We start from the raw sequence: 12871 nt of genomic DNA, 5'->3' as shown, positions 1-12871 counted from the left end.
GTCCTCATGCTGGCTGACCGTGTTCTTTGCTTCTCCCTGCAGGCAGCATTGGTAGCCTCTTCCTCGACGCGGAGGACAGCGCGCCTGTAGAGGACATCAGCAAGTGGACGGTTGACGATGTCTGCAACTTCATCACCAACCTCTCAGGCTGCACAGAGTACACACAGGTAAGCCGCCCGTCCAGGAGAACCGTTGGCCCAAGACCCTGAGCAAGGTTCTTTACGTCTTAGAACCAATCACGGGTGGAGACACAAGGAAGTGTCGCTGCTTTAATCTGGAGCAACATACGATCTGCGGGAGGGTGTCAGCAGATCCCTCTGCACAGATGCTGCTCAACCCACTGAGTTTCTCCACCACATTGTTTTGTCACTGGAGTATAGAAGGAGATCGTGTGTGCAGGGTGGAGATGCGTCTCTACCAAAGGAGGTGTAAGGCGCTCTTTCTCTGTACTAGTCTGCAGGTCACCCTTGGGCAAGGTGTGTTTAGCCAACCCCGCCCCCCAACTCCCATCAAGGTCACGTGAAGCCATGGGAGCAGGCGGTGGATGGTCGTACGAGCAGCCGGTGCACATCACAGGTGCTGGTTATGCGACCACTGACGCCAGGCAGACAATCTCTGAAGAGTATTGATAATGGCTGGGGTCACCCGTCTTGTAAAGACACTGCCCAGAAGGTGGCAATGGCAAACCACCTCTGTAGTAAAAATTGCCAAGAACAATCATGGTCGTGGAAAGACCACGATTGCCCACGTAGCTTCTGACATGGCACATAATGATGATGTCATACAACACAGCACATGATGATGTCATACAACACAGCACATGATGATGTCATATGACACGACACATGATGATGATGATTTAGAGAACAGCAAGGTAACAGAACCTTCCAGATAAAGATCCTGCACCACCCAATAATGTCCATGCGACCAATAACCTACCAGCTGGTTTATGTTTGGACTGTGGGAGGAAACCAGGGCACCTGGAGGAAACTCACGCATTGGGGGGAAGTACGTACAAACTCCTTACAGACAGTGGTGGGAATTTGAGTGACATGGTGGCACAGTGGTTAGCGTGACAGGGCTGTTACATCTCAGGGCATCGGAGTTCAATTCCAGCCTCCTCTGTAAGGAATCTCGGTATGCCTTACCCATGGAATGGATAGATTCTCTTCGGGTCTTCCACTTTCCTCCACAGTCCAAAGACATACTAGGTAGGTTAGTTGGTCAAATCAAGGTTGTCAGGGTTTGCTAGAGCAGCGGCTCGAAGGGATGGAAGAGCCTGTTCCATGCTGTATCTCTAAATAGGTAGAGTGTACCTGGCTCACTGCAATGTGATCGCGTCATGCTAACTGCTACACTACTGTGTCATTCCTAGTGTAGGAATCCAAACTGCCAGGCTCCCACATAAAAGGCAATGTGATAGTGAACTATGCCCCTGTGTATTACCCTGCGGAAAAGGCCACTCTTATCATTTTGTACACCTCTATCAAGTTACCTCTCATCCTCCTTCACTCCATTGAGAAAAGCCCTAGCTCACTCAACCTATCCTCATAAGACGTAGCATCCAAAGATAGCATCCTGGTAAATCTCCTTTGCAACTTCTCTAAAGCTTCCCTGAGGCAACCAGAACTGAACACAGTACTCCAAGAGTGGTCTAACTATGGTTTTATAGAGCTTCAACATTACCTCATGGTTCTTGAACTCAGTCCCCTGACTAGTACACCATATGCCTTCTTAACCACCTTATCAACCTGGAGGGCAACTTGACCAGCGAAAATACTTGAGGGTTTGGAGAGGCCTAAAAAAGATTTGATGACATGCCACAGATCTGTGGTTGGTAGATAGGTGACTTGTCATGCAGTTGACCTAAAGATTCACCTCATCCTCCCCAATGTCACATACCCCCTGTTTATTGATCCCAGTACTATGTTTGTTGGGCTTAGTGCAGACTTAAAGTTTATCTCACTCCTTCACATCATCTCGGTGCCTCAGCCAACTGATGCATCTTCTAGCCAATCGTCTGGTTCTTCCTCCCACTGTTGACATGTGCACGGCCCTGGAGCTCACCCACAGACTGCCAGAGGCCGTGCTGGTCCACTGTCAGTGGCCTTTAGCTCTACCAGATCCCCACCTTGCCAGTGAGGTCCATCTCGCCCAACGAGAGGCCAGGAGCATGCTGCCTCCCTGTGCTTCCAGTCAGCAGCACCAGACTCGCGGTGAGAGATGTGTGTGTCATGATCCAGCCAGTTCAGTGGCCATTCCCACCAGACCCCGAGAAACTGATATCGGTGGCTGCTGTTACTACAGGGAGCACAGTCGGATATTCCAGTGTGGGCGGCAGTCAGAACAGGTTGACTCCCACTCCGGCAATGTTACTGAACCAGCCAAGCCTTCTTTTAAATTACCGTTTGTTTGAAGTCTCTGTTTAATGAGAGGAATTTCAGAATCTGAATCAGATTTATTATCACTGGCATGCTGTGAAATTTGTCTTGCAGCAGCAGTATATAGTATAAATTACGACGAGAAAAAAATAGGTGGTGCAAAAAGAGAAGAAAAATAGTAACACACATCAAAGTTGCTGGTGAACGCAGCAGGCCAGGCAGCATCTCTAGGAGGAGGTACAGTCTGTGTTTCAGGCCGAGACCCTTCGTCAGGAGGAGGCAGTGTTCATGGGTTCATTATCCGTTCAGAAATCAGATGGCGGAGAGGAAGAAACTGTTCCTAAAATATTGTGTGTGTGCAAATGATTGTATCGTGGTTATTTTGCTGAACTCGATCTGTGATTGTGGCTTCCTCGGGCTCCTGGAGATACATACAGCCTGAAGAACCCACAAGATCCTAAACAGTGGAAATGAGCAGAGGGACCTTGGGGTCCAAGTTCGTAGCTTCCTGGAAGTGGCTCCACAGGTTGATAGGGTGGTTAAGAAGGTGTGTGGCATCTTTGCCTTTATTGGTTGTGGCATTGAGTTCAAAAGTCAGGAGGTTACGTTTCAGCTTTAGAAAGCTCTAGTTAGGCCGCATCTGGAGTATTGCATACAGTTCTGGTCGCTCCACTATGGGAAGGATGTCAAAGCTTTGGAGAGGGTGCAGAAGAAATATACCAGGATGCTGCCTGGATTAGAGGGCACGTTGGATAAACTTGGGTTGTTTCCTCTGGAGTGACAGAGGCTGAGGGGAGATGTGATAGAGGTTTATAAGGTTATCAGAGGCATGCATAGATAGACAGACGGTAATTTTTCCCAGTGTTGAAATGTCTAATACCAGAGGGCATACATTTAAAGTGAGGGGGAGTAAGTTGAAAGTATTTTACACAGAGAGTGGTGGGTACCTGGGGAGGTAGTAGAGACAGAAACATTAGAGACTTTTAAGAGACTTTAGAAAGGCATATGAATGTGAGGAAAATGGAGGGATATGGACATTGTGTAGGCGGAAGGGATTAGTTTAGTTGGCTATTTGACTAATTTAATTGGTTTGGCACAACACGGTAGGCCGAAGGGCCTGTTCCTGTGCCGTACTGTTCCATGTTTTATGTTCTAACCCTCAGTCACAGATCGAGTCTAACAACCTAACCACGAAGGGGTTGTACAGTTTATTGTCAAGCCCTGCCTTTAAATTAGACTTTGACAATCTGCATGTTTAAACTTGCAAGGCAGTGGCACGTGTAGAGACACACACACACATTGATCTGATCAATCTTGACTTGAAACATTCGGTTCAGTGTGCTCAAATCTCATGCAATTGAGAGTCCAGTTATTGATTCAATAATTACTAGAAATAGCTCTCACCTGAAGCTGGAAGGTTTTAAATGTACAAACATACCAGAAGCCTTTATGGATTTGATTCAGTATGTAACAAGCAGTCATGTACGGCTAATCTAGACCTTCTGAGAGATTTGCCCTGCTTAACGGAGGAGCAGATGTGTCATGTTTTTCAGATTCTTTCCAAAGATTGCAATATCAAAAACAGGCACGCTGGAAACTGTAAATTGGAGCCTTTATCTGCCTGTTTATAGTATTGATTGCCTACTTTATTTGATGTGCAGGTGTTCAGAGAACAGGCTATTGATGGAGAAACGTTACCCCTGCTAACGGAGGAGCATTTACTGAACACGATGGGGCTGAAGCTGGGACCAGCACTAAAAATCAGAGCGCAGGTAATGCTTCTTTCTATTCCATTGACCACGTTCGTCTGTTGGGGTAGGTGATGGAACGAGCAGTATGAGTTTAATAGGAATTAAAAGGGGCAACATTTTTACCCAGAGTATGGTGAAAGTCAAAGTAAATATCACAGTACATGTACACTCAGTGGTCACTTTATTAGATACAGAGGTATGTTCATGGTCTTCAGCTGCTGTAGCCCGTCCACTTTGAGGTTCAACGTGTTGTGTGTTCTTCTGCACACTAGTGTTCTAACGTGTGGTTATTTGAGTTACTGTCACCTTCCCATCAGCTTGAACCAGTCTGGCCATTCTCCTCTGACCTCTCTCATTAGCAAGGTGTTCTCACCCACAGAACTGCCTCTCAGCAGGATATTTTTTTTGTTTTTTACACCATTCTCTGTAAACTCTAGAGCAGGGGTTCCCAACCAGGGCCCCACGGAACCCCTTTGCTTAATGGTGGGGGTCCATGGTATAAAAAGCATTGGGAACCCCTGCTCTAGAAACTGTTATACTGTACATGAAAATCCCAGGACATCAGCAGTTTCTGAGACCGTCTGGCACCAACAATCATTCCACAGTTAAAGTCACTTGGATCACTTTTCTTCCCCATTCTGGTGTTTGGTCTGAACAACAACCGAACCTCTTGACCATGTCTGCATGCTTTTATGCAATGAGTTGCTGCCACGTGATTGGCTGATTAACGAGCAGGTGTACACGTGTACTTAATAAACTGGCCACTGAGTTAATGTCGTGAAGTGTGCTAAATTGCCCACTACGTATTTGCCCCTAGTGTGCAGATGTGTGGTAGAATCTGTGGGGAGGTGTTTGCAATGTGGGGAGAATTTTATTGGTTTTCTTTAGAGGTACAGCATGGTAACAGGCCCTTCTAGCCCAACAAGTCTGCAACTCCCAATTATACTTGTGTGTCTTTGGAATGTGGGAGGAAACAGGAGTACCCGGAGGAAACCCACACAGTCACGTGGAGAACATACAAACTCCTTACAGACAGCAGTGGGAATTGAACCTGGGTCGCCAGTGCTGTGCTCCAGATAAAAGGGATTTTGAATAGGACTGTTGTAAATGGGCCAACACAGACTTTGTGGGCTGACCAGCCTGTTTCTAAGCTAAGTCAGGAAGTTACATCCCAGCTTTATAAAGCTGCATCTGACGTATTGCACACAGATCTGGATGCCTCAGGAAGGAAGCCGAGGCTTTGCAGAAGAGGTTTACGATAGTGTTGCCTGGGTTAGCAGTCACGTGCTATAACGAGAAGTTGGACAAACTTGGGCTGTTTTCTCTAGCGGCAGAGCTGAGGGGAGACCTGACACAATCTGTAAGATTGTAAGAGGCATAGATAGAGTAGACAGACAATATCTTTATCACAGAGTTGAAATGTCGAATACCAGAGGGCATGCATTTAAGGTGAGAGGGGGGTCATTGTGAGGGGTAAGATTTTTACACAGAGAGCAGGGTGCCTGGAATGCGCTGCCTGGGGTGATGGTAGAGGCAGAAACATTAGAGACTTTTAAGAGATGTTTAGGTAGGCACGTGAATGTGAGGAAGATGGAGGGATATGGACACTGTGGAGGTAGGAGGAATTAGTTTCTTAGCTGGCTTGGCACAACATTGCAGGCCGAAGGGCCTGTTCCTGTGCTGTACTGTTCCATGTTCTATGACTAATGAACGTCTGTGGGACACGGCTGAGTTGTGGTTTTATTGAAGGGCTCAGTGGGTCTGAGTCACATCCTGTGGATGAACAGCTCTAATCTTTTGGAATCATTTACGATGTTGCTGGGAATCAGTCCTAAAGTATTCAGGATATAACTAAGATCCTTGTCCTGATCGATCCTGGTTAAAAAACCTGTGCTTTTAAATTACACCTTGGGAGTTCTTGTGCCCAAACTAATAATATAACATAGAACATTACAGCAGAGAAACCGGCCCTTCATCTAGTCCCATCTTGGACCATAGTCCTCCAAACAACTCACATCCATGTACCTAACCAAACTTCTCTTAAATATTGCAACCGAACCCACATTCACCACTTCCGCTGGCAGCTCGTTCCACACTCTCACTACCCTCTGAGTGAAGAAATTCCCTTTAAATAGAACATAGAACATAGTACAGCATCCTTCGGCCCACAATGTTGTTCCCAACCAATTAAATTCTTAATCGAGTGGCTAACTAAACTAATCTCTTCTGCCTACACAATGTCCTTTCATTTTCCTCACATTCACGTACCTATCTGGTGCACCATCAATAACTCCAAAAGACTGGAAGTAGAGTAAACATTGAAAGGCTTTTATTAGCAGTAAAATGTGACCTCCAGCATGCTGAGTGTCTGCCCCTGGACTGAGTGGAGGAGCAATGGCGCAATCGCCTTTATTCAGGGGTCTGTGGGAGGAGCCACAGGGACAGTCAGCAGAGGAGCGTGTCCAGACAGGTAACCCAGTTACTATATATAGTTTACCACACTATCTAAATGTCTCTTAACTGCCTCTACCCCAGACTCCAGGCAGCACATTCCAGACACCCATCACTCTCCGTGTAAAAGAAACCCTTCCCTGTCACATCTCCTTTAAAATTCCCTCTTCTCACCTTAAGAGCATATTCTCTGCTATTAGCATTTCAACCCTGGGAAAGGGATGCTGCCTGTTCACTCTATACTTACTGCCCATTATGTCTGCTGGCATTTAGGGCAGCAGTGAAGATCCTTCATTTGTCTAGTCCTTGGCCACTCAGATGTAGAAGGATTCTTCAATGCTGTTTCCATAACAGTTTTGTTTTACCAGTCGGGGTTGTTAGCCCTGAGCTGAACCCCCGAACCGGTGGACCACTCCTAGTTTGGCCTCTACCCTTTGACCTGTTTGGCATGGGTGACCCTACCAAGAGCCAAAGCATAAAGCCCTGACCCCAGCCAATGTAGCTCTCCAGATCACTGAGGTATACAAGCCTCCAAACCAAGACAAGGTTGTGGTGCTCTCAAAGGTGCCTGCTCTATCTGTGCCTATAAATATTTCACCCAAAACCTATGCTCTTCAGTTCTAGTCTTACCCTACCTCAGTGGAGATGCTAACTCTTTTGTCTTCAGTGTACTGGCTTACTGTGGAAATAAATTGATTAGTGTTTCTCTTGTGATCCCCTTTTGCAGGTTGCCAAAAGGATTGGGCGGGTTTTGTACATGGCCAGCTTCCCGCTGGCAATGCCACTTCCGCCCGCTGCTCTGAGACCACCCGAGAGGGACCTCCCTCACGCTGAGAACCGGCCCTCCTCCACCGGCAGCGTGGCCTCGCCGTACGCCAGCATCCCAGCCAGCCGCATCTCGCCGAAGCAGGAGAACGGCAACGCGTCTGCCATGGGGATCGGCGATGTCGGCAAGCCGCAGTTGTGATCGCGCCGTCTGCTCCGGCGACAGAAGTGAACGTGCCGTTTCGCAAAACCAAAGTATTTATTCGGAGCGCCAACTTCACTGGTCGGCTGCATTTCCTCAACAACAAACACTCTGGCTTCTAAACGCACGAAATAAAAAACTCCAGTCTGTTCCACAGCAGAATCCGCAGCAAGGAGGCCTGCAAAAACGGACAAAGAAGTACAAAGAGACAAGTGTTGGAAAGAAGAGTACGATCAGACTGGCCTCCCACAAAAGAAGCTGCTCCTTTCTGCTTGGAGCTGCAAGATGTGTGGACCTTTCTCCCTCTTCTCTTACACAGGAATGAAGCGCAGAGGTTGCAGGATTGAAATACCCTGCACAGTGCACTTGTACCAAAAAAAAATTCTGTCACAGACTTAAAATATTCAGTGTAAAACTAACAGATTTCACAAGCGCTTACTATGACGAGGAGCTTGAGGTATGGCAGCGTCTATGCATTTGTCCAGTACTAAACCAAAGATGACGGTGATTGGTCGGTATTTACAAGTGGTACAGTACTTTTAGTTTATATTTTTTGCCTATTGGACACAATTTAAAAGTGCCTCACTATAGAGGTTTGATCACTACTTGCACACCTGTGTGTCTGTACACATGCAAATACACACACATACGCGCACACGTACATACACGCACACACACACACACACACACACTTGACAGGACTATGGGTACACATGTACCAGAGATTATTTAAAGATGACCATTTCTAGATTTGTGGCTACCCAATACCTGTACAGCGAATTATTTGAACGAAGCTAGTCGCAGAACTCATTTCGGTACTCATTTTTTTCCCCCTTTTTTTTTCTTCTGTTGTTGTGTAGTTTGCACGTTTTTCTGGATTTTTTCGGGTGGGAGGGAAGGGGTCGGAAGTGTAAACTGCCTGGGACGTTCCTTGTCTTTTACTCCTGATGGATGCTTTAAAGCGATCAACATAATTGGAGATTTACGTTATTTATGGAGATTTTGTTTGTAGGTTGAATACTGTTTAGCGCAATATATAGAGATTAATATTCATCCCTAAAAGGGTGAGAAGTATGAAAAAAATTTAAAAAGTTGTTGTTCCTTTATATGGTTTTGGCCACTGTGTCAAATTATTGTTTATCTTCCTGCAGCAGTAAACTATGAGAATATGGTGATTTGTAAGATAATTTTAGCCGATTTGTTGATTTGCTTTTATTCTTGTCCTTCACTTTTCGTGAAATAAAATACCACCTCCCCACTAAAAAAAATCACCCTAACTGAGCTGGCGTCTTGTTGGATGGTTTATGCACGATGGGATCTGTTATGGACACCCATCTCTCTTAGTTTAGATTAGGTTAGGGCGGTATGGTAGTGTAGCGGTTAGCGCTATGCTGTACAGCACTGTCTTTAAAAGACTGATGTTCGATTCCTGCCGCTGCAGGCAAGGAATTTGTATGCTCTCGGGTTTCCCTGCGTGCCTCAGTTTCCTCCCATATTCCAAAGATGTACATTTAGGGTTGGTAAGTGGTGGGCATGCTATATTGGTGCACGGCGACAGTTGCAGGCTGCCCCCAGAACATCCTCACTGATTTGATTTGATGCAGAAAGTATGTTTCACTCTATGTTTTGATGTACATTTGACAAGTTAAGCTAATCTTTCTATAAGAGAGTCTAAAATCTTTATTTGCCACATTGAGACATCAAAGCATACATCTTTTGTAGCCTGGGAAAATTACACTCGCAGGACAATAAATACTTTCTTGGGTATTTAATTCCTTTATCTGGTTTAGATGTTTTAAAGCAGAAAGAGGGTATCGAAACAAAAATGACAAAATGAAATTTAAAAAAAAAACAGTTCCCGCTCTTACAATCTCAGCTTAATTTCAGACCCACCCTTGTTAGGTATGCAGTATGAAAATAATTAAAACAAAATATACAAAACCAATATGGCAATGGCAATTCTAAAAAAAACAATACAAACAACCTTAGAATCCCACCAACCCTGTACCTTATATACAACATCGAAAATATGAATAAATACATCTCATCTTAATCCAGAGATATACTCACTTTGGCACACACGGGCTTAACTTCCAAACACATATAGGATAGAGCTTGAAACGAGTTCTCCACACTCACGCTACATGAACAGAGATTAACTCATTCACATTCGGTCATGAAACAAATGAACTTTTGCAAGATATTGCCTTGTAGTTGAATTACTAAAAAGACTCACCTAGTAGTCTGATAAGGAAATTTGCACAACTGTGCTATTCCAGTGCTGATCAATTTACTCACAAAAATCTAAAGCATCCACATGTAACACGTCAAATTACTGATATTCTAGATTTCCAAACAAGTATAAACAAATTTACATGGATATTATCAAATATTATTCACCTTTTCTTACCAAAACTGGGAAAAGCACTCAAGCGTCGTCCTTTCTAGAACATGGCAACACTTCATTCTACTCCACACGTGCAAAATGATATCACCTTTTTCTCTTAAAGGCACAGGCAGCTATTTAGCGAATATACAAGTGCACTTTAACGATAAAAAGATGATATTCAGTGGTCACCCGGTTACGCATCATTTGCAATAACAAACAAGACAGTCTGGGGATTATGCTGAGCAACCCACACTTACTCACCCGAACCGTATGTCTTTGGAATGTGAACAGAATCCCGCTGTCAGAGTTTCACACACAAAATGCTGGAGGAACTCAGCAGGTCAGGCAGCATCTGTGGAGTGGAATAATGAGTCAAGGTTTACCCTTAACTGGGACCAGAGCGAAAGGGGGGAGGAAGCCAGAAGAAGGAGGAGGTGGGGGTGGGGGTGGGGGGGGGATCTAGGAGCAGAATTAGGCCACTCAGCCCATCAAGTCTGCTCTGCCATTCCCTCATGGTTGATTTATTATCCCTCTCAATCCCATTCTCCTGCCTTCTCCCCGTAACCTTTGACATCCTGATTAATCAAGAACCTATCAACTCTGCCTTAAATATACCCAATGACTTGGCCTGCACAGCTGTCTATGGCAATGAATTCCACACCCTCTGGCTAAACAAATTTTTTTCTCATCTCTGTTCTAAATGGATCTCTCTCTATTCTGAGGCTGTGCCCTCTGGCCTTGGTCTCCCCCACAACAGGAAACATCCTCTCCATATCTACTCTATCTTGGACTCTCAATATTCAATAGGCTTCAATGAGATCCCCTCTCACTCTTATAAACTCCAGTGAGTACAGGCTCAGAGCCATCAAATGACTCTTCATATGGGAAGGTGTACAAGCTAAAAGGTGATAGGTGAAGTCAGGTGGGTGGGGAAAGCGGGAGGCCGAAGTGAGAAGTTGAGAGATGATAGGTGAGAAAGGTAAGGGGCTGAAGGAGGAATCTGATAGGGGAGAGAATGGACCAAAGGAGGGGAGTGATGAGCAGGAGAGGAGAAGGGAGGGTGAGACAGGAGCCATAACTGGTAGTTATGGTCATGCCATGATGTTGAAGGCCACACAGTTAGAACTTGGGTGCTGCCCCTCCAGCCTGGGAGTAGCCTGACCTGGGTGGTAGAGGAGGCCATGGATGGACATGTTGGAATGGGGACTGGGATTAAAATGGTCGGTCACTGGGAGACCTTGCTCACTGCAGACAGAGCCAGGTGCTCAACAAAGCAGTCGCCCAGTCTACATCGGGTCTCTCCGGTGAACAGGAAGCTGCACCAGGATCACCAGATACAGTAGATGACCCCAATAGAACCAGAGTTTCTCACCAACTTCCATCATCTCCAAAGGGATCCTACCATCTCTACCTCCCCCACTCTCTCCGCTTTCTGCAGGGATCACTCCCCCCATGACTCCCTTGTCCTTTCATCCCTCCTCACTAACCCCCCTACCAGAACTTCTCCCTGCAGGCAGCCAAAGTGTCACACCGGCCCACTCACCTCCATTCAGGGCCCCACGCAGTCCTTCCAGGTGAGGCACCTTCAAGTCTACTGGGGTCGTCTATTGTGACGGGCGCTTCCGATGGGCCTCCTCGACATTGGTGAGACACATCGTAACTTGGGGGACTGCTTCGTTGAGCACCTCCACTCCATCCACCAAAGGCTAAACTTCGTAGTGCCCAAATATTTTAATTTGGATTCCCAATCCCATATGTTGGTCCACGGTCTTCTCTTGTGCCAAGGTGAGGCCACCCTCAGCGTGCAGGAACAACACCTTATATTCCATCTGGGTAGCCTCCAACCTGATGGCATGAATATCAATTTCTCCTTCTGGTAAAAAATGATTCTCTCCCCCTCCCCTCTTCTTCTATTCCCCACTCTGGTCTCTTCCTTCTTCTCACCTGCCTAAACCTCCCACTGGGTCCACTCTCCTATCAGATTCCTTCTTCTCCAGCCCTTTACTGTTCCCACCCACCTGGCTACACCTATCACCTTCCAGCCATCCTCCTTTCCCTACACCCCCCCACTTTTTCTTTATTCTGGCGTCTTCCCCCCTTCCTTTTCAGTCCTGAAGAAGGGTCTCGGCCTGAAATGTTGACTGTTGGTTCATTTCCATAGATGCTGCCTGACCTGCCGAGTTCCTCCAGCAGTTTTCTGTGTTTTGCATCAGACCTTCTCTCCCGCTCTTCAAAGCCGACAGTGGCAAGCCGTGGGCTGTAAAATCAGCAGACGTGTGCTGCAAATGAGCACTTCCCTACATGAGAGCCGGGCACAGGCTGGTGGTGTCAGGTTTATAGCTGATTTTCATCCATCACCACCCTGTTTCTGCAGCACCTCCACCTCTTCCACTCAGCAAGGGGAAGCTAACGAGTTGCACGCTGTCTCTGAGCTCACCCTCTGACTACTGAAATCGGCGGCTGTGATGTAGGATCACCAACAATTTCTCCTGCAGTCTAACTGCGATGATGAGAGTACACTGGAATATGTTTATCATCGAGGGAGATCGAAGATCAACCTCGTTTGCCACATCAATTTGCATAAACTGGGAATTTGCTGTGCTGCGTTGGTCAGGGTATGACATGCAATAAAAACAAACAATTATAACGAATAAAAAATTATAAAAGTGGTTACAAGTGTTTACAGTACGATGCAATAATAGGGGATGGGGAGGGGAGGGGGCCAGAGGGCGGTGAATCTGTGGAATTCATTGCCACAGATGGCTGTGGAGGTCAAGTCATCAGGTATAGTTAAGGGTGTCAAACGTTATGGGGTGAAAGCAGAACGGGATTGAGAGGGATAATAAATCAGTCGTGATAGAACGATGGTGCAGTCTCAGTGGGCTGAATGGCCTCATTGTACTACGTCTTATGGTCCCAGTGTGGTAGAATC

The 12871-nt window shown here is 46.2% G+C and overlaps 1 protein-coding gene across 11 annotated transcripts in view; it reads left to right on the top strand.

Moving 5' to 3' along the window:
• The window catches only part of samd11 (sterile alpha motif domain containing 11), a 324631-nt gene extending 315031 nt beyond the window's left edge, over positions 1-9600 (top strand). For all 11 annotated transcript variants that reach the window (XM_063032832.1, XM_063032829.1, XM_063032827.1 and 8 more), the window contains 3 exons: positions 43-167; positions 4043-4153; positions 7311-9600. In XM_063032832.1, coding sequence (XP_062888902.1) covers positions 43-167; positions 4043-4153; positions 7311-7550 — 476 coding nt within the window. In that variant the 3' untranslated portion in view covers positions 7551-9600. The remainder of the gene's footprint in view (positions 1-42; positions 168-4042; positions 4154-7310) is intronic.
• Positions 9601-12871: the final 3271 nt, after the last annotated feature.

This window comes from Mobula hypostoma, chromosome 25 (assembly GCF_963921235.1).
Source record: "Mobula hypostoma chromosome 25, sMobHyp1.1, whole genome shotgun sequence".
Classification (NCBI taxonomy): Eukaryota; Metazoa; Chordata; class Chondrichthyes; order Myliobatiformes; family Myliobatidae; genus Mobula; species Mobula hypostoma.
Note: the sequence above shows the minus strand (reverse complement) of the source record. Positions and strands in the feature narration are given on the sequence as shown.